The sequence below is a fragment of the Hippocampus bargibanti genome, linkage group LG08 (genome assembly GCF_051943395.1).
Source record: "Hippocampus bargibanti isolate YZ-2025 linkage group LG08, ASM5194339v1, whole genome shotgun sequence".
In the NCBI taxonomy this organism is placed as follows: Eukaryota; Metazoa; Chordata; class Actinopteri; order Syngnathiformes; family Syngnathidae; genus Hippocampus; species Hippocampus bargibanti.
The window spans coordinates 15,841,715-15,861,491 of record NC_142741.1 but is presented as its reverse complement, the minus strand read 5'-3'; the positions used below and the strand labels follow the sequence as shown (position 1 = coordinate 15,861,491).

The following is a 19,777-nucleotide window of genomic DNA, read 5'->3' as shown; positions in this document are numbered from 1 at the left end:
TCTAATATGATGTTTCTGTAGTTTTTGAGACATTCAAAAGTTTATCTTGTGTACTGTACAGTTTTCAATGAGTATTCAAAGTGAATGGAAACCAGTCAAAAGGTGTCGTATGTTTGCAAGTCAACAGAAACATAAAATGCATTTGCGAGAGTAATGATTCACCTAGTTCACTTTTACGTTGATGACTTGAAGGGGCGTGATGTAATTTAAAAATCTAATTTGAAAAATCCGACCATACAGTTAAACCTCAATTTGGCCTTGAAATTCTACCCTTGGTTTTTCACCCTGATTTGGACCTTGGTTCTATATTTGAAACTTTCATTTAAAACCCCAAGCCTAAATCCAAACCTTAAATGACATTTTTTGCAACCCTAACATTAGAAATGCAAATTTGAACTGTAAATCTTAAACCTGGATTGAAAACATAACCATCACCTAAAATTGAAACCTGACTTTGAGAGCCAAGTTTAAAAATATTATCTGATACCGTAACCCTAGTTTGAAAACAGAAGATGAGGCTACTATCCGTGGGAAGAAGTAACAAATTTGGAACAGAGTTTGGGAAAATAAAAGAAATACTCCCACCCACAACTCCCTAGAAAGCACAGCATCGGTCTCTTGATTGTTTGTCGTCACATTTTTTTGCAAACCGGTTAAACGTCAAACTTTTGCCTGGTCACATCGGAACCACTTAATGTCAGTTTGGTTTCTGTCAGTGCCGGGCTGATAGCCACAGTGACAAGTTGAGGGTTGAAATGCGTCCCAAAGGAAAAACAGTTTCCTCCTCCGCCAATCAGGATCAACTCCGCTTCCTTTTGGATCATCAGCTCGGAGCAGAACGAATGCAACATTAGAGGCCACGGCACTGAGGTCTAATGGAATGAGAAGCACCAGTGAGATTCCTGACAAGTCTGTGCAGTGAAATCAGGTTTGCAGCGATTTAAACTGACCGTGATCAGACGGAACTCGACGCTGCAGTGCCTGGAAAGGTTGATTAGGGCCACCCCGGGCACGCTGTCTGAATGTAGCCAAACTCCGCCCACGACAACCAGGTGATCGCCAATCACATGGGCACCGTGTGAATATCTACAGTACATTAGCATGACATTGTGATTCATATTGCGTTTGTTGGGTGTGGACTAAGAGAAATGGAAGTAGGTTTTTATCAATCCGAGGAGAAGGGAAAGTACCACCACCTTGTGACGATAAGCGGTTGGAAAACTAACCTGGGACAGGGTGGGGGCTCAACATTGATCCTCTCCCAGCAGAAGCCTCTCTTATTTGGCTTCATCACCATTATGTCTCCCAACGGCTCTCCCATACTTCCGTGCCCTCCGAAAATCACCAGCCCGCCCTGGTAGGAACATGATGAATGGGAATGTCGGGCCTCTGGTGCAGCACCCTCTACTGCCACCTAACAAGATTGCATATTGAAAATACAGTACAGTCAGTCACAGTGGTTCTTAACCTTGTTTGAGGTAACGAATCCAACTACAGTAAAGTCTCGTTATATCGATATTCAAGGGAGTCCGAAAAAATATCGATATAACCAGAACTATCGATATATCCGACCCTGTTTGCATGTAATTTTCTCCGTGCGTGCATAGAAATAGTATCGATATAACCGGGACTATCGATATATCCGATATCGATATAACGAGACTTTACTGTATGTAGTTCATATACACATTCACCGTACCTTTCTTGAGTGCATATTTTAAAAATAGTTTACCAATTCAATACATAAAAAACACATTCATTAAAAACTGAAAAAAGTAAACACAATTAGTAGGACGTATATATATTTTTAAATTGTCCACGTCGGCCATTGATGGCCAAGCAGGCGTGTCATAACTACAGTACAGTGATACCTCAGCATACGAACTTAATTGGTTCCCAGAAAGTGAAGGCAAAAAGTTGGTCTTCCAAACATTTATTTCCCATAAACCATTAAAATGAGAATAATCCATAAAACATAATTTTGTACGAAATAAGCCTTAAAACTACACAAAATATACATTATTTTATATATAATAAACATGCTATTGTATTGTAATTAAAGAAAACTGTACTGTAAAATAGTCATTTTATTTACATTTGTGATTGTAGTTTTCAATGGAGGATGAACTTCCAGGTTGCAGCTTGATGATATCCGAGTGAAGTTGCCGTGCTTTCTCAGCGATAATACACTCACTCACAATGTCCCCTGCTAGCTGCTTTTCGTTAATCCAAATCAACAGAAGTTTTTCAACCTCTGAGACCGTTGCTTAGACAACACAGAAACACCTTTAGCCACTTAGCATACTGGTCGTGGGATGCTAAGTCTCACAAACACACACCTCGTTCGTGTTTCTCAATGATCTTCTTCTGCTCGACCGTAATTTTGTTTTGTGTCCTCTTCGGCTGAACACTAGCCTGTGGTGAGGTCTTTTTCGGTACAATAATAGCAAAAGTATCCTTGAGAACAAACCACGTATGTACTCAAGGGAAGGGGTGATGAAAACCAGTCCTCCAACCATCATAGCGCTGTTCGATCATGTGGTTTGGTGTTCTTTCGCCGAAAACTAGTCCGCGAGCCACCGTGGTTCTCCGTGTGGTTTGGTTCGTTTGCCGAAAACTAGTTTGTATGCCAAGATTATATTATCGCAAATTTAATGTTCATAAAGCGAAAAGTTCATCAGATAAAGCGTTCGTAAGCTGAGGTATCACTGTACTTAAAAAAATAAGGTTGTATTTCTGTAATTCTTGCCTACCTCGGTCCAATGTTTGTTTTCGAGATCCAGGAAATAACCATCACCCAAAACTGCTTCAGATTCATTTTTTCCACCAAAGATAAACAAGAAGTCTTTTCCTATATCAAACGAAACAATTAGGTTTTTGCTCTTGTTTAAAAAGGAACCGACACAAAATGCTCTGAGTTTACCTTTATGACAGACCAGAGTGGCAGAGTGCCTCCATCGAAGTGGTGGCTGAGCACCTGTACACGTCATCTCCTCCTCATGAAGTCCCACTGTGTCTTCAGGACCAGGTGAACCTTCAAGATGGAGGAAGACTTTGACAAGACTTCCAACAGGGCTGACCGGGGAGGAGCGTCCTCCGTATATCACAGCAACTCCATCAGCAATAGAGGTAATGCTGTGGTAACGGCGAACACCTGTAGGAAAGCAAAGGTTTCGATTTATCGTATAAAACGAATGAGCTATAAATTCAGAAGAACTCACTCGTATGGGCTGACGGTGTGACATGGAAGGATCTCCAGCCTTCAAGATCTCTGCGCAGAACTCGACTCGGAGCCCCTCGGCCAGTCCTGCAGGAGCCTCCGGTGAGCAGGATGAGTCCTTCGACCAACAACGTGGAGGCCATCCCGAAACCCTCCAGGCAAACTGGCTCTGTGTTCACGGCGAGGCCAGCTGGGCTCCAAGAAGGGCACTGGAGTGGCACTGAGAAGGAGAACAAAAGCAGTCATGCCACAGAGATTTCAGTTAAAAAAACAGAAAAGAGGACGAAGTGAAAGCAATAAGCACCTGACGGATGGACGAGGAGAGACTGAGCTGTTAGAGAACCTCGAGATGCCGTGAGGATGAAGTAGTGCGAGCATTTCTGGTGCCACTCCTGACAAATAGAAAAGATCATCACTGCAACTCATATAGTAACCCTCCCTGTCCTGTATTTACGAGGAATCATAGATAAGACATTTCCAAGTTTATAAATGGCTTGTGGCACAAGAAACTAGGGCCAAACAATTGATTGAATTCAACTCAACATTCATAACTTTGCTGCTGTGACAGGTAAATTTCTCCACTGCGAGACGAATAAAGGTACATCCAATGAAACTCCAATTACATTACTTAAAAAAAAAATGTTCAGCATAAAACAGTGCTTAGTTTACTTATTTTCTGTTTATTTTTTTAATTGTTTCATGTATGGGGGCCCGGTAGTCAAGTGGTGAGCACGCCGACTTTTGAGTTTAAAGGTTGTGAGTTTAAAATCCCGCTCCGGCCTCCCTGTGTGGAGTTCTCCGGGTCCTCCCACATTCCAAAAACATGCATGGCAGGCTGATTGCACACTCTAAATTGTCCCTAGATGTGAGAGCGAATGGTTGTTAGTCTCTGTGTGCCCTGCGATTAGCTGGCAACCAGTTCAAGGTATCCTCAGCATAGTGCCTGAAGACAGCTGGGGTAGGCTGTAGCGTAGGGGTTGGGGATCTATGGCTCGCGAGCCATATATGGCCCTTTTGATGATTGCATCTGGCTCGCAGATAAAACTTAATACATATTCTCACTTTTTCACTGTTCATTTCCTGTTTGGGCTGGAGATGGCTGAAGTTACAATTTTGATTGGATGATACAGACCTAGCAGTTGGCTAAAAGCGACATTTTGATTGGATGATACTGATTTAGGTGCCATTGACATTGAAACTGGTAAACACGCCTTTTGAATAAGACCGACGAGTTAAAAAAAAAAGACTTGTATTGTACAACACACGCACGCACGCAGACACGCGCGTGTAGACAACTAAATCGTTTTGTTAAAATGTACTAACTCATTTGATGAACTTAAATTGAAGATTGCACTACGACTGGGCCAGAACACTGGAAAGTATTATTCAGTCAATTGTGATGTTTTTCTTTTTTATCTCAACACAAAAACTGACCTCATATTCATCAAAAGGCTCCAAATGTTCCACTCGGCATCGCTCGTCACAAGGAATTAACCTGAGGAAGAACTCATTCATATCCAAACACACACACTGTTCCCATCCCTGCACGCACGCAAACAAGACGAGTATTATACAACAAACACACACACACACACGCGCAAAACAGCAATGACACAATCAGCGACTACAATGGACGTCGATACAGAGATTTAAATACCACATTTCCCCAACTAGCGAACCCCCCAACTACAGAGCTGAATGTGTTAAACACAAGGGGAAAATTTTGAATTTCATTACAGTATCTCTGTTAACCAAATTACCCAGCAAGGATCACGCTGTAAACAAACAACCAGCCGCTGTAAAAATAAATAGGATCATATGTGAAGATGAAGCGGTTAGCAATGATTAGCTTTATTGCAGACAACGACATGTTATCATGTCACAGTGTTGTATATGTCCTGATTACAGTTTTATTTTCACGATTTTTTTGATTTTATTTTGTTTTACTCGACATGTTTCCTTAACCTACGCTGAACTTAAATGGTACATTCACTTATGCGGTCCCTCGCTCACAAGTCTTTCAATGACTTACCTGGTCAATTTTTGCTCTTTTTTGATAAGTTAAAGTGTGCAAGACACACTTACTGTCATGATCTGGTTGGCGACCAACGGGGGGCGCTGTCGGCCCCGCCTGCACCTGCACAGGTGCTGGTCGTCCCGATCAGATTGGCGACCAGCGGGTAACGACGTCAGCCCTGCCAGCAGCCTCGCAGGTGCTGGTCGTTATAATCAATGACACTTAAAAGGACACCTGGCACGATCATCCGGTGCCGATTCATTATTTGTTTGCAGCATGCATCATGTACGTGTTTGTTTAACCTTGGCGGGCTTTTACTTTTGGTCTTCTTTTGCTACTTTGTATTTTTTCCATTCAGATCATTTTGATGTTTTACATTTTGTTCCTGCTGACTTTATTTTAATACAATTTGTCAAACAGCCTCCTGCTCCCTCCTGCCTGCTTTTTGGGATCCGAACCCGCCATCACCACCTCGCAAACCGTGACACTTTCGCTTGAGTTAATTTAAAGAAAAGAAAAGCAAATTGAGCAATCAAGGTCATGCGAACCAGCAAGGCGTATATTGTGTATTGAATTGGACCAACAGTCAACCAGAGACAAAATGAAAACTTTGGCAAAGAGCTGCAGTTTGAGAACAACTCAGAACTTGACACTCAGACACAAACTAAAAGGACAACCTGAGTCTGGTTCTTTGATGCCACTCAGTTGGTTGTGCCTGTTAAAGGTTTAGCATACAGCATACCAACACGCAAATACAACTACGGTATATACTATAGTTACATTTTATACAACCAGAACCTGTGTGGTTCTTCATATTCTCCTTAAAATTATATTTGCTTGTTTTGGTGTTATTTAATTGACTGAGTTAAGAGATTGGTCACAAAATGCATTTAACTTTAAGTCAAACTACCACTATATACCAGTAATGTTGTTGAATAGTGATACAAAATAATGTTAAAAAAAGATGCCTTTCTGTGTCTGCATTTGAATCAATAAATGTGTCAATGCTGCAATTTTTCAGGGACATATGGTCATTATGCGACTGCAATTTTGCAAATACTGGCCTTGTCGAGAAATCTTTGCCTTTGTGCCTCAGTGTCGGGATATTGTTGGAGAGCATGCAGAGTGGAATTCAGTTTCAGGAAATGCTCCTGCATGATGCAACCAAATGGATCTTGGGGATGGATCTGCTCGTACATGACAAAAAGAGACTGGGAAAAGAGCCTCGCTGCCCAACTGATGATTTCATCTGACCTGGAGGAACATAATGTTCATGAATTACGATGACCACATTTGGACATGTCAAATGCATGATTCAATGGCTTTGTGCCTCGTCGGTATATTGCAGAAAATAGTTCCTGAAACACGGTGACCACATTCGAACCACGCAAACTAAGAATATTTGAGGACTTGCATTTTCATGAACATTTCCTGTATCTTTTATGACTTTTCATTCAGATAGGTTCAACAATGCAAACCTATACTCGGGCTTCTCAAAAGTATTGCTCTTTTTTTCCCAGCCCTGAAAAATGACCAAGGAACTAAGTCTAGAGAATAATTCCTGCAAGTCAAACACATATCGCTGTGTGGTCCCTCCAGGCTAAAGTTGTCATGCAAAATTGTCAGAATTTTGTTCCAGGGTCGTTTATCAGGGTCAAAATGAGACGGTTAGTTTCAAGAGGCCCAGAATCATTTGAGGTGGGGGTTCCGTGATGAAACTTTCATCTGATTGGAAGCTTTTTGTTCGAGGAAAAAAAAATCACAAACTAAAATTCCACGGACCATTTGTTGCACAATACAGATCTTGAAGAAGTTCCTAGCTCTGGGGTAAAGATCTCAAAATCATAATGAACTGTTTGTGATGATCACCGTTGTATTTCCATGTAGGTCAGCACCACTTCGGAGAGAATCAGAGTGGGGGCAGTTGGATCCAGTCCTGCCATTACCAGAGCTTCTTCTACATGAGATTCATGTCTCACATCCACTCCTAGCAGGAAGTATTGACTGCTAGAAACATACACAGGCCCTAGAGACACACATGATCAGCTGTGTAGCAAATGATGTTTAATGGCACCCGATCAATGCAGTATTTCACCTGTCAAACAAAGTGCATGCTGGGAGTCCAACATTTCCGACAACGACACACTGGATTGAATCAGAGCCGCCTTACGTCGGGTCACCTCAGGAAAATCTACTTCAAACACGACGGCCTTGTTTAGTGCCGTGTCACCATGAAGACGGAAATAAAGCGAGTCGAACCCAGCACCCAGGGACAGAATCTACAAAATATAGAAAAATAGAAGCTGTTATTATGTGACGACCAAAAACAATATGATGAAGGAACAGTTCACTCACTTGTCGCTTGGTACAATGTTGTGTGACTTGCAGGAAGGTGCGTACACAATGGTCCACTGCTTTCCAGCGCACATAGTAGCCCCTACACATTGTGTTGCGGAACAAGCATCTTAATCACCATCATATTTTAGACAGGTGGGAATGTTTCATACTAATGTTATGATATGGTGTTCAACATACTTTTTTATGAACATATTGTGGCAGAATCCTGAGATGCAGCGCACGGTTAAAGTAAAGGTGGCAAAGGCCAAACAAGAGGCCTATGATGACTTGTATGCTTGGCTAGACAGCAAGGAAGGTGAGACTGATCTTTACAGGCTGGTGAGATAGAGAGACAAAGATGGTAAGGACCTGCAGCAGGTTCGGGTGATTAAGGATAGAGATGGCGATGTATTAACAGGTGCCAGTAGTGTGATGGCAAGATGGAAAGAGTACTTTGAAGAATTGATGAATGAGGAAAATGAGAAGGAACAAAGGGTAGAAGACGTGACTGTTGTGGACCAAGACATAGCAAGCATTAGCAAGGATGAAGGGAGGAGTGCGCTGAAGAGGATGAAGGGGGAAAAGGCACTCGGGCCTGATGATTTACCAATCGAGGTATGGAAGTGTCTTGGAGAGGTGGTGTTCCTTACTGGGTTATTCAACAAGATCTTAGATGGTGAACAGATGCCTGAAGAATGGAGACAAAGTGTACTCGTGCCCATTTTTAAGAACAAAGGAGATGTGCAGAGTTGTACTAACTACAGAGGAATAAAGTTGATGAGCCATACAATGAAACTATGGGAAAGAGTAGTTGAAGCAAGACTAAGAGCAGTAGTGAACATTTGTGAGCAGCAGTATGGCTTCATGCCAAAAAAAGAGTACGACAGAGGCAGTGTTTGCTTTAAGAATGCTGATAGAGAAGTACAGAGAACGTCAAAAGGAATTGCATTGTGTCTTTGTAGATCTGGAGAAAGCGTATGACAGGGTGCCCAGAGAAGACCTGTGGCATTGCATGAGGAAGTCTGGAGTGACGGAAAAGTATGTCAGAGCGGTGCAAGACATGTATCATGACTGTAAGACAGTTGTGAGGTGCGCTGTCGGTGTGACAGAGGAATTCAAGGTGGAGGTGGGACTCCACCAGGGGTCAGCTCTGAGCCCCTTCTTGTTTGCTATGGTGATGACCAGGCTGACAGACGATGTTAGACAAGAATCCCCTTGGACCGTGATGTTTGCAGATGACATTGTGATCTGTAGCGAGAACAGGGAACAGGTGGCGGACAAACTAGAGATGTGGAGATATGCCCTGGAAAAGAGAGAAATGAAGATCAGTCGCAGCAAGACGGAATATATGTGTGTCAATGAGAGGGATTCAAGTGCAAGAGTGATGCTACAGGGAGAAGAGATAAAGAAGGTGGAGGATTTTAAGTACTTGGGGTCAACTGTCCAGAGCAATGGAGAGTGTGGAAAAGAGGTGAAGAAGCGTGTCCAGGCAGGCTGGAGCGGCTGGAGAAAAATGTCAGGTGTGATGTGTGATAGAAGGGTTGGAAGGGATGAAAGGAAAAGTGTATACAACAGTGGTGAGACCAGCTATGATGTTTGGACTGGAGACTGTGCCACTGAAGAAAAGACAGGAAGCAGAGCTGGAGGTAGCAGAGCTGAAGATATTGAGGTTTTCTTTGGGAGTGACCAGGTTGGATAGGATCAGGAATGAGTACATTAGAGGGACAACTCATATTAGAGGCTTTGGAGAGAATGTCAGAGGCCAGACTGAGATGGTTTGGACATGTCCAGAGGAGAGAGAGTGACTATATCGGGAGTAGGATGCTGAGCCTTGCACTGCCAGGCAGGAGACCGAGAAGAAGACCGAAGAGGAAGTATATGGATGTGGTCAAAGAGGACTAGAAGGTCGCTGGTGTGAGGGAAGAGGATGCACAAAACCGCGATAGATGGAGGACATTGATTCACTGTGGCGACCCCTGAGGGGAAAAGACGAAAGGAAAAGAAGAAGATTGTGGCAGAATCCTCATAACTCCGAAACAATTTTCCTAAAAAAAAAAGTTCGCTGACGAAGCCTCTTGGATAGGAGGCGAAACGTCCGAAACCTTCACTTTTGTACAGACGACAGCTGAAGAAACCTTCTCATCAAAGGAGACCAATGTGTATTGATAAGTGAAAAATATGTTACACTGACCAAAGGGACCAAAGCGGTTTCTGCCTGACAGTGATTACAAACGCTTATGATAATTCCCTAAAATTGTCAATGCCGTTTACAATGAATCTATGCTTATTTGTCAAGTCTTGATTTATCGAGTGTATCCTCTGTTCGCAGAGAAACATTCCCTGCGTATTCTACATACTTGGCCAAGAAAGATGATTGTGATTCTAATTCTGACTAAAATGTTTTGACAAAATTATCTGCATAATAATATGTTTTTTTTAGAAAAAACACCACAATGACAAAATTACAGTACTGTGTTAATTTAGTAAAACCATAGCAAGTATTATGCACGACAACTAAAAAAATTGCAGGCGGATTGTAAAGCACTTGAAAAATCTGATGTACTCTTTTGCCTAAAGTTAAGATGGTTTTATTTTGCTGTCAACCAAACCACGTTATCAAAGTCAAGTCAAAGTCAGCTTTATTGTCAAATATGCTCATATGCATGACATACAGCACAGATGAAATTAACGTCCTCTCAGACCCAGCGTGCAGGGCATGCAAGGCACTTATAACGTGGCTAAAAATACATAAAACAGACAATACATGTAATTTCTGAATGTAAAGTGAGGTAGTGTCACCTGGAAAGTGAGGTAGTGACGTATGTTAAGTGAGGAAGTGACGTATATAAAGTGACGTAATGTAGTAATGCAAAAACAAACAAGAAAGGGTTGAAGCGAGGTCTTGCCGAAAAAAATGAAAAAGAACAAAAAAATAGAGTTCAGGATGATAGTACAGCATGTACTCAGAGTTCGGTGAGTGTGGCAGTGGGAAGGGGCAGGGTGGGCAGGGCTGGGAGGGAGTTGAGTCTCCGGACTGCCTGGTGGCAGAAACTGTTCTTGAGCCTGCTGGTCTTGGCTCGGAGACTCCGCAGTCTCCTACCCGATGGCAGCAGGCTGAAGAGGCTGTGGGAGGGGTGGGTGGGATCGCCAGCGATCCTGATGGCTCTGCGGGTGAGGCGGGTGTTTTAAATGTCCTGAAGGGGGGGAAGAGAGACACCGATGATCTTCTCAGCTGTCCTCACGATGCGCTGCAGAGTCTTACGGCAGGACACGGTGCAGGCTCCGTACCACACGGTGATAAAGCTGGTCAGGAAGCTCTCGATGGTACCGCGGTAGAAGGAGGTCGTGATGCGGGTCTAGGTTCCAACTCTTTTGAGCTTGCGGAGGAAGTACAGGCGCTGGTGGGATCTCTTGGCCAGTGTTGCCGTGTTGTGGCTCCAGGACAGGTCTTCGGATATGTGCACTCCCAGGAACTTGGTGCTGCTCACTCTCTCCACTGCAGCACCGTCGATGATGAGTGGAGCATGCTGGGGGCGCACTCTCCTGAAGTCCACAACAATCTCCTTCGTCTTCTCCACATTCAGACGGAGATTGTTGTCCTTGCACCACGTGGCCAGGCGGCTGACCTCGTCCCTGTAGGCCAGGCGGCTCTTCGAATCAGAATCAGAATCAGAATCAGAATACCTTTATTCGTCCCGCAATGGGGAAATTTGCAGTCCACAGCAGCAATTGAAGAGGGATGGGGTTGGGGTGGGAGTGAAAGGATAGAAAACAAGATATTCTAAGCATAACAAAATAAAAATGTCAACTGTATACTGTGCAAATGTAGATGTGCAAAAACCGTTCTATAAACAAGACTGTACATAGTGCAGAATCAAGAGATGCATTTAGATATATTGCAACAACCCATATTTACAAGTGTCCAGTTTTTTTTTTTTTTTTGGTTTTTTTTTTCACATGTGATCATTGGGAATTGTGAAGCCTGACAGCAGTCGGTAGGAACGAGCGGCGGTACCTCTCCTTCTTGCAGCGCGGGTGTAATAGTCTCTGGCTAAAGGAGCTACCCAGAGCTGTCAGGATGGGCAGGAGGGGGTGGGAGGGGCTGTCCGTCATAGCTTTTAGTTTAGCTAGCGTCCGTCTGTTGCCCACCTCCTCAAGAGAGTCCAGCGAGCAGCCCACGACAGAACTGGCCCGCTTGACAAAGCGCTCCAGTCTTTTTCTGTCCCGGGTGGTGATGCTGCCTGACCAGCAGACAATGCCATAGTGGATGGCTGATGCCACCACAGAGTCATAGAAAGTCTTTAGGAGTGACCCCTGAACTCCAAAAGACCTCAGTTTCCTGAGGAGGAAGAGGCGACTCTGTCCCTTTTTGATTAGGGCATCCGTGTTTGTTGTCCAGTCCAGTTTATTGTTGAGAGTAACACCCAGGTACTTGTAGGAGGTCACCCTCTCAATGTCCGAACCCTGGATGTTCAATGGTGCAGGTGACGATTGTTTCCTGCAGAAATCCACCACCAGCTCCTTGGTTTTGCCAGTGTTGATCTGGAGGTGATTCTGCTGGCACCAGTCCACAAAGTCCTTTGTCAGTCCCCTGTACTCCCTATCGTCTCCCTCTGTAATGAGGCCGACAATAGCTGAGTCGTCAGAGAACTTCTGAAGGTGGCAGGTTGGGGTGTTGTAGTTGAAGTCCGAGGTGTAGAGGGTGAAGAGGAATGGAGCCAGGACTGTTCCCTGCGGCGCTCCGGTGCTGCAGAGAAGCCTGTCCGACTCACAGTTCTTTACCCTCACGTACTGTGGCCTGTTTGTGAGGTAGTCTGTAATCCAGGATGTGAGGTGATGGTCGACTCCGGCATGCTGCAGCTTGTCCCCCAGTAGACTGGGCTGGATGGTGTTGAAGGCACTGGAGAAATCGAAGAATGTGATCCTCACCGTGCTCCCAGCATTCTCCAGGTGCAGCAACGCCGTATGGAGGAGGTAGATGATGGCATCCTCCACACCGATGCTGGGCTGGTAGGCAAACTGCAGCGGGTCCAGCGATGAGCTTGCCAGCGGTCGCAGGTGGGCGAGGACGAGTCTCTCCAGCGTCTTCATCAGGTGAGACGTCAGCGCCACCGGTCTGTAGCTGTTGAGCTCTTTGGGGTTGGCAATCTTGGGCACTGGGACCAGGCATGACGTTTTCCACAGCTGTGGAACTCTGCCCAGCTTCAGGCTCAGGTTGAACAAGTGCTGGACAATGTCACACAGCTGGTCGGAGCAGGTCTTGAGGAGTCGGGAACTGATGTCATCCGGACCTGCTGCCTTCCTCACCTTCATCCTCCTCAGTTGGTTCCTCACCTGCGCAGTTGTGACAGACAGGCAGGAACCAGGAGGCAGAGTGGCGGCTGAGGGTGTGGCAACGGTTGGGAGGGCAGATGTTGGTTGTGGAAAGCTGGTCGTGAGAGGGGGCAGGGAGGGTAAGGCCACAGTGAGAGTTGGTGCAGGTGCAGCTACAGGTGAAGTTGACGGTGGGCCGGGGGCGGCTGGCGTCTTGTCAAACCGATTGAAAAAGCGGTTGAGTTCATCTGCCCAGTCCTTGTCTTTTTCGTTCAATGTCACTGGGCTTTTGTGGCCTGAGATGTTTTTCAGGCCCTTCCAGACACCAGCGACATTGCTGGCTTGCAGCTGCTCCTCCATTTTCATCCTGTAGGCCTTCTTCCCCTCTCTGATCTTCCTCCTCAGTTGGATCTGCACGGCCTTCAGTTCCTCTCTGTTGCCCGACACAAAAGCCCTTTTCTTCTCCTTCAGGAGGACTTTTATGTCGGCATTAATCCATGGTTTGTTGTTGGCAAAACACCGCACAGTCCTGGTGGGTACGGTGTTTTGTTCACAAAAGTTAATGTAGTCTGTGATGGTGTTGGTGAGTGAGTCAATGTCTTCCCCATGAATCTCAGTAAAGAGCTCCCACCTGGTTGAATCAAAGCAGTCCCGCAGAGCTTCTTCAGCTTCTGTGGACCATCTTTTGATCGTGCGGGTCACAGCTGGTTGCCTCTGGACAAGGGGTTTGTACACAGGCTGGAGATAAACCATATTGTGGTCTGCTCTTCCGAGAGGGGGGAGGGGGGAGGGTTTGTATGCATCCTTGGCGTTTGAATAAAATAGGTCCAATATGTTATTGTCTCTGGTGGCACAAGTTACATACTGTGTGAATGTTGGGAGGGAGAATTTCAGGGAAATGTGATTGAAGTCCCCTGAGATGATAAACAAGGCGTTGGGGGACTGGGTTTGCAGCTTGTTTACAACAGATATGAGGGCATCGGAGGCAGCGCCGCCATTTGCCGTAGGGGGAATGTACGTCGTCACGGCTATGACGTGTGAGAATTCCCGTGGCAGGTAATGCGGCCGAAGGCTAACGGCTAGCAGCTCGATGTCCCGAGTGCAAAGTTTTTCCTTCACCGTGATGTGCCCAGGATTGCACCATTTGTCATTCACAAATACAGCAATCCCCCCTCCTTTCTGCTTACCGCTGCCTTCATTTCTGTCCGCTCGTACGAGTTGGAAGCCCTCCAACTCTGCGTGGGCGTCCGGAGTGATTGCCGAAAGCCATGTCTCCGTGACGAGTAGCAAGCTGGCTTCCCGGTACTCCCTCTGATGTCGCGTTAGCGCCGCCAGCTCGTCCATTTTATTTGGGAGCGATCTCACGTTCCCCATGATGACGGACGGGAGAACGTGTCGGTATTTCCTCGTTCTTTTGCGGCGATCTTTCCCGGCCCGACATCCTCGTTTCCTCCTCTTCAATTCATCGGGGATGTCTGGTGCGGCGGCCGCTAGTCCGCTATTAGCCCGCCACGCTAGTAGCTGGTCTCGACTGTAAACAATGGGATTCCGCGTGCGCGTGGATTCCCCGTTCACAGGAGCGATGAAAAAGTAAAAAATAACGGCGATGAGCAAAAGAAAAGATGCCCATCTCCTGTCGAAATCACCTTTGGAGTCTTTCATCCACCGAACTTGTAAGTCGGTGTATTAGTTTTTATTTTTAATTTATTTGAAGAACTTCAAGCTGATTAATATGAATCACAGTCAAAATTTAAAACGGAATTCAACTCGACAACTGACTGTCCCGTTGGTATTACTGGTCTAACGCTGTCAAGGAAGGGCTAGTGGCGAAATGGATAACGCGTCTGACTACGGATCAGAAGATTCAAGGTTCGACTCCTGGCTAGCTCGGTCATCCATTTTCCTTCACGGAATCAATGTGATATTTCCGCAAAGCGATAGTATGCATTTTTGGGCAAGTTATTCCAAGTGCCTTCCCGTGCACATTTTGCATTATTCCAAGCATGTGATATCACATCACATGTTGGTGCACGCAGGACCCATTCATTCGTTCCGCCAACTCTCCGCGTCTTCGTGAATGTATTGTGTGTTGTCTGACAAGAACGACAGCTTTGTGTACGACCTGTTGATGAGTGGAGATCTCCTTGCCACTTTACACACGAAGTGCTGCAGGAAGCAATCGTGGAAGTAGCCCTGCGCTGCAGAAGACACTTTACTCACGACGCTGCTGTCATTGGTCCCTTGTATCTGAGGAGGCCAAGAAGAATTTGAAATCATCTAAACAACCGCGTCGGTGTAAGTCCCATGTAAAGAACCTCACCGCTGTATCCGAACGTTTCTGCTTCTTTTGGTTAGTCATGCCTTAACGTATATCTCACGTTAATTTAAAATACTAAAATGTGCACGTTCGTGTGTTACGGTATACGGACGAACGGCCAGTGTTCAAACCATCGCTCATTCGGACTACTGGCGCCCCCTAGAGTCCTGGAGGACGCGTCAAGCCGTGACACCGCAAGAGTAATACATTGGTCGTTAAATAGTTGTACACTACTTGACCCGGAGCCCACCCCACCAGCGGTACATAGTTTATCTTAAAAAAAGTCCCACTACATGACAAATCATATTTATTTCTTGTTACACTGGGCAAATGCATATTTTCGTCATATATCTCGGGTTTGCTTGATAATACTGCAGACAGATAGTGCGCATGTGCAGTTTTCCTAACAGGAAGCGTTTGGCTTCAGCCAGCTGATGTTGCTACATTGAAGTCAACAGTCAGGGGAAGCGACACTATATCGGGTGAGTGTCTATGAGCCTCCTCTTACCGTCTCGGTAGTAGGATTCATGCGAGAAAAACACCAGTGTTCTGACATTGCTGCTTTATCATTTTAACTGATCTTTGGCGTCCAAGCAGAAGTGGACGGACAGATTGCAGCGGAGTCATGCTAGCGACCAAAACAAACAATAACATCGGACGGAGGTCACCACGGAAATAAACTAGGAAGCAAATGAAAATGTTTGCCTTCGGGGTGTATTATTCGACGTGCCAATGCTGCGTTTGTATTTGCTGTTTTTTTCGCAAATAACATCTTAAATTATCTGTTTGTATTGTGTGGAATTGCCATGTTATTCAATATTGTCAGACATCAATCAAATAGTATTCACTGACACAGTGAAGCAAAGTGATGCATTTACATTGTAAATGATGATTTGTGGGTGGCCGTTGGGAGGATAAACGGATTGGAAATGGATGGGTAATGGTTCATTCCGTGATTAAATTATATTATGTATTTTTCAACCGCACATATATGTGAAAGCTAATTCATTTGATTGCATTAGTACAGTTTCTCTTGGCTGTGCTCCTTCCAGTACATATTTGTGATTTTATTTCCACGTCTCCTTTACTGTAAATGTTCCCTTGTCATTTTAATTTGCCAGGCCCATTCAAATTCAGTCCTCTCTATTGTGAGACAATTATAATAAAGATTACCTTATCTTATTTTATTACCGGGGCTGAGGCTAGGGGTCTACAGTAGTCAAATGCCAATCCTCCCCCAAAAAATAATAATCCCAATTTGTAGATTTTCCGGTTAATCACTTTACAAAGCAAAATTGGGGTTTTACAGCAGCAAAGAAATGGGAGCTGCGACTGTTTCACAGAAATGACAATATCAAAGTGTAAAATCCACTAACTATCCACCGACCGTACCTATGTACAGTATTTACACACTGAGACTGAGCAGACAATTCAATGATGTTCATCTCAGTCATTGGGATTCATTCCAACACCTCTGATAGAGCGAACAGGATATCATCAACAAGGCTCGACCGCATAGATTGGAGGCAGAGCTACAAGCGACCTTCTCCCAACGGCACCCTCACACGGGTCGCTATGAGTTCCAGGGGGAGTGGCAGTCGCTCCAACGGCGCGCTGCCGCAGACCAAGATCTGCCAGTTCAAGCTTGTGTTGCTGGGCGACATGGCAGTAGGCAAGTCTAGCCTGGTGCTGCGTTTTGTCAAGGGACAGTTTGACGAGTTTCAGGAGACCACCATCGGAGGTAAGGACTGTGGGGAACTTGATGAAAATCTGTTTGCACGAGTTTCACTTTTGAGATTCAAATCGATATTTGTATGTCACAGCTGCCTTCCTGGCCCAGTCAGTGTGTTTAGATGACACCACTGTCAAATTTGAGATCTGGGACACAGCAGGGCAGGAGCGTTACCACAGCTTGGCGCCCATGTATTACAGAGGAGCTCAGGCTGCGATCGTAGTTTTTGACATCACCAAGCCGGTACGCTACACACACACACACACCCACACACACACGCACAAATGCACACAATTTAAAAACCTAAAAAACAATCAACCTGTGTTCATGCGTGTGTTGTTTTATGTTGATGACCACAGGACACCTTTGAGAGGGCCAAGGCATGGGTGAAGGAGCTGCAGAGGCAGGCCAGTCCCAATATTGTCATTGCTTTAGCAGGCAACAAGGCAGACTTGGCCGAGAAGAGACTAGTCGAGTATGAGGTAATCTACCCAGCCCAACTCCCGCAAAAAATCAATTGTATGAACGATCCAAATTGAACCTCACCCCACCAGACCGGTTTAATGAAGGATTTTGTTGTTTTATAAGAATCGCTTCTTTTACCCCCCTTTCAAACCATCTATGTTCTTTCGCTAAGATTTTAACCTCATTGTCATCAAATGAGTGGTTGCTAGCTTTTAGGTGCAAATGTACTGCCGATTGAGGTCCACTTATATTATCCCTGCGATGTTGATAAAGTCTTTTTTTGAGAATTTGTTGAGTCTCCCCAATGTACTGCTCTTTACAATTTTCATTCTTACAATGTATGGAATAAACTACATTACTTTGTTTTTCATTTGGTAGCCTATCTTTTGGATGCACTAATTTTTGCCTTAACGTTAAGGCAAAAATTAGTGCAAGAAGCGATTCTTATAAAACAACAAAATCCTTCATTAAACCGGTCTGGTGGGGTGAGGTTCAATTTGGATCGTTCATACAATAGCCTGCTTAGGCAAAACAGGTTAGGCAACTTTCGTAATGCTGATGAGGGTCGTTATGCTGATGAGGTGATACCGGTGGGAGTGGGGGTAATAGGCCAGTCGTTAGTCAGGAATGTAGGAACAATCAGTGGGGCCACAGGGAGGGGTCCTCTGCCCCCCCAACCTGAGAGTAGGGACCTATCATAGCGGGTCCGGCGCCACCATGTCTGGACATTAGGGATATATAAATGGGGCCGATACGACCAGTCAGACTTTAGTTCGCTGACGAAGCCTCTTGGATAGGAGGCAAAACGTCCGAAACCTTCACTTTTGTACAGATGACGGCTGAAGAAACCTTCTCATCGATGGACCACTCCTGTACGACTGAGAGCTTACACAGACGCTTGTGTGGTGTAATTACAAAAAAAGCCTGGTCAGTCGTTTGTCCTAACCTGTTGCTTTTGGCTGGCGAAGGAAGCACAGACGTACGCCGATGACACAGGCCTGCTCTTTATGGAAACTTCAGCCAAGACTGCGATGAACGTCAACGAGCTTTTCCTGGCCATCGGTGAGTTAAGTGTCCATCTCACTCAAACTCCTCTGTAGTCCACAACATTTAATATCCATTATAATATTACTTATTCCTCACATTTCAAAGTCATTATTTTATGAGTCAAGTCTTGAATGGCCTTATGTTCACTTCGATTCGCTGTTCCCAAAACAACTGTAATTTCTAAACGGCTCCTAAGTTTAACAATTACCTAAGCCCTTACAACAACTGGTAGCAGAAATCAACCTCTGGATGAATACGTGTTTTCGCAGCCAAAAAGATGCCAAAAACAGACACCCAAAACCCGACACACGCAGCACGACATCGAGGGGTCAACCTCCAGGATCCCGATGCCCATTCCACCAGGGCTTGCTGCGGTGGGAACTAGATCAATGCACATCACCTTCATGCACTACCACGTGAACTCCCCAACCACACTCCTGCCTCAGTCAATCATCTAGAAGGATCATCCTCTTAAGTGAATCAAGCTGGTTGAGAAGAGGGTAAGGAGCAACAAAAAGGAGGACCCAAATTATGTATACTCTGCCTTGCATCATTTCAGTTTGACTCTTATCTGATAACGTACAATTGTACAAAACCAACAAGCAACAAAGGAAGCAATATGGTGAGGTAAAATAAAAGGGGCTAAATATGTTTCACAAGCTTCATCTGTCTGGTCCTGTGGGCGTGAATACTGACCAACACAATTTGTATGTGTATGTTTTTCATGTCAAGTCAAGAGTAATCAATATATTGGATTGGATATGCCTTTATTCGTCTCACAGTGGAGAAATTTACATTTCACAGCAGCAAAGTGATGAAAGGAATGAAAGTAGAAAAAAAATACATGAGCTGCTGGAAAGGCAGCCACTCTCGCGGCGCCGTCTTGAAGTCAAAAGAACAAAAAAAACTAAGTGACTCTAACCACCCTTTACAACATAAACTAGGAGTTATCAGAACCCTCCAGCATAGGGCTAAACTAATACCAACTAGCACTGAAGGTAGAGAAAAGGAGTCAAAACATATCAGGAGAGCACTCACTAACTGTGGGTACCCTCAGTGGTCATTAAACAAATGTCAGAAAGAAAGAATCGCGAACGAAACCAATAATTCTCAAGATTCAAAAAGGAGAGGCGTAGCAGTACCGTACATTGCAGGAGTTTCTGAAAAATTACAAAAAGTCCTTTGGCAACATAAAATTCCTACTTATTTCAAACCGATAAACATGTTAAGGCAAAAATTAGTGCATCCAAAAGATAGGCTACCAAATGAAAAACAAAGTAATGTAGTTTATTCCATACATTGTAAGAATGAAAATTGTAAAGAGCAGTA

The 19,777-nt window shown here is 44.7% G+C and overlaps 2 protein-coding genes and 1 non-coding gene across 5 annotated transcripts; 2 read left to right on the top strand and 1 right to left on the bottom strand.

The window, feature by feature from the left end:
* Nucleotides 1–17: 17 nt before the first annotated feature.
* Nucleotides 18–15,389, bottom strand: lcmt2 (leucine carboxyl methyltransferase 2). 2 transcript variants are annotated; one of them, XM_089003016.1, is made up of 14 exons: nucleotides 15,208–15,389; nucleotides 15,010–15,134; nucleotides 7,593–7,674; nucleotides 7,333–7,516; nucleotides 7,107–7,263; nucleotides 6,302–6,491; nucleotides 4,655–4,762; nucleotides 3,525–3,612; nucleotides 3,222–3,440; nucleotides 2,924–3,154; nucleotides 2,754–2,851; nucleotides 1,227–1,414; nucleotides 951–1,086; nucleotides 18–872 (listed from the first exon to the last, which is right to left on the bottom strand). In XM_089003016.1, exons 1-14 carry the CDS (start codon nucleotides 15,244–15,246, stop codon nucleotides 654–656), a joined length of 2,064 nt encoding a protein of 687 aa, XP_088859142.1. In that variant the 5' UTR covers nucleotides 15,247–15,389; the 3' UTR covers nucleotides 18–653. The 2 variants fall into 2 exon arrangements, with proteins under 2 accessions (XP_088859142.1, XP_088859143.1); XM_089003017.1 differs by lacking the exon at nucleotides 15,208–15,389 and adding an exon at nucleotides 7,773–7,910 and having other exon boundaries at nucleotides 15,010–15,118.
* trnar-acg (transfer RNA arginine (anticodon ACG)) lies at nucleotides 14,705–14,777 on the top strand. Its single transcript has one exon. It is a non-coding gene; the product is annotated as a tRNA-Arg (tRNA).
* On the top strand, nucleotides 15,164–19,099 carry rab5b (RAB5B, member RAS oncogene family). 2 transcript variants are annotated; one of them, XM_089003022.1, is made up of 6 exons: nucleotides 15,164–15,182; nucleotides 16,686–16,945; nucleotides 17,028–17,179; nucleotides 17,296–17,418; nucleotides 18,370–18,463; nucleotides 18,718–19,099. In XM_089003022.1, exons 2-6 carry the CDS (start codon nucleotides 16,780–16,782, stop codon nucleotides 18,831–18,833), a joined length of 651 nt encoding a protein of 216 aa, XP_088859148.1. In that variant the 5' UTR covers nucleotides 15,164–15,182; nucleotides 16,686–16,779; the 3' UTR covers nucleotides 18,834–19,099. The 2 variants fall into 2 exon arrangements, with proteins under 2 accessions (XP_088859148.1, XP_088859147.1); XM_089003021.1 differs by lacking the exon at nucleotides 15,164–15,182 and adding an exon at nucleotides 15,541–15,686.
* The last annotated feature ends 678 nt before the right edge of the window (nucleotides 19,100–19,777 follow it).

Excerpts from the sequence above, each read along its gene's own strand:
- lcmt2 (XM_089003016.1), bottom strand. The coding sequence starts at position 15,246 with ATGACTAACCAAAAGAAGCAGAAACGTTCGGATACAGCG. Across the intron at positions 6,492-7,106 it reads ACCTACATGGAAATACAACG|GTCAGATGAAATCATCAGTT; the intron begins GTGATCATCACA and ends ATGTTCCTCCAG. Across the intron at positions 2,852-2,923 it reads CACTCTGGTCTGTCATAAAG|GAAAAGACTTCTTGTTTATC; the intron begins GTAAACTCAGAG and ends CGTTTGATATAG.
- rab5b (XM_089003022.1), top strand. The coding sequence starts at position 16,780 with ATGAGTTCCAGGGGGAGTGGCAGTCGCTCCAACGGCGCGCTGCCGCAG. Across the intron at positions 16,946-17,027 it reads TCAGGAGACCACCATCGGAG|CTGCCTTCCTGGCCCAGTCA; the intron begins GTAAGGACTGTG and ends TGTATGTCACAG. Across the intron at positions 18,464-18,717 it reads CGAGCTTTTCCTGGCCATCG|CCAAAAAGATGCCAAAAACA; the intron begins GTGAGTTAAGTG and ends GTGTTTTCGCAG.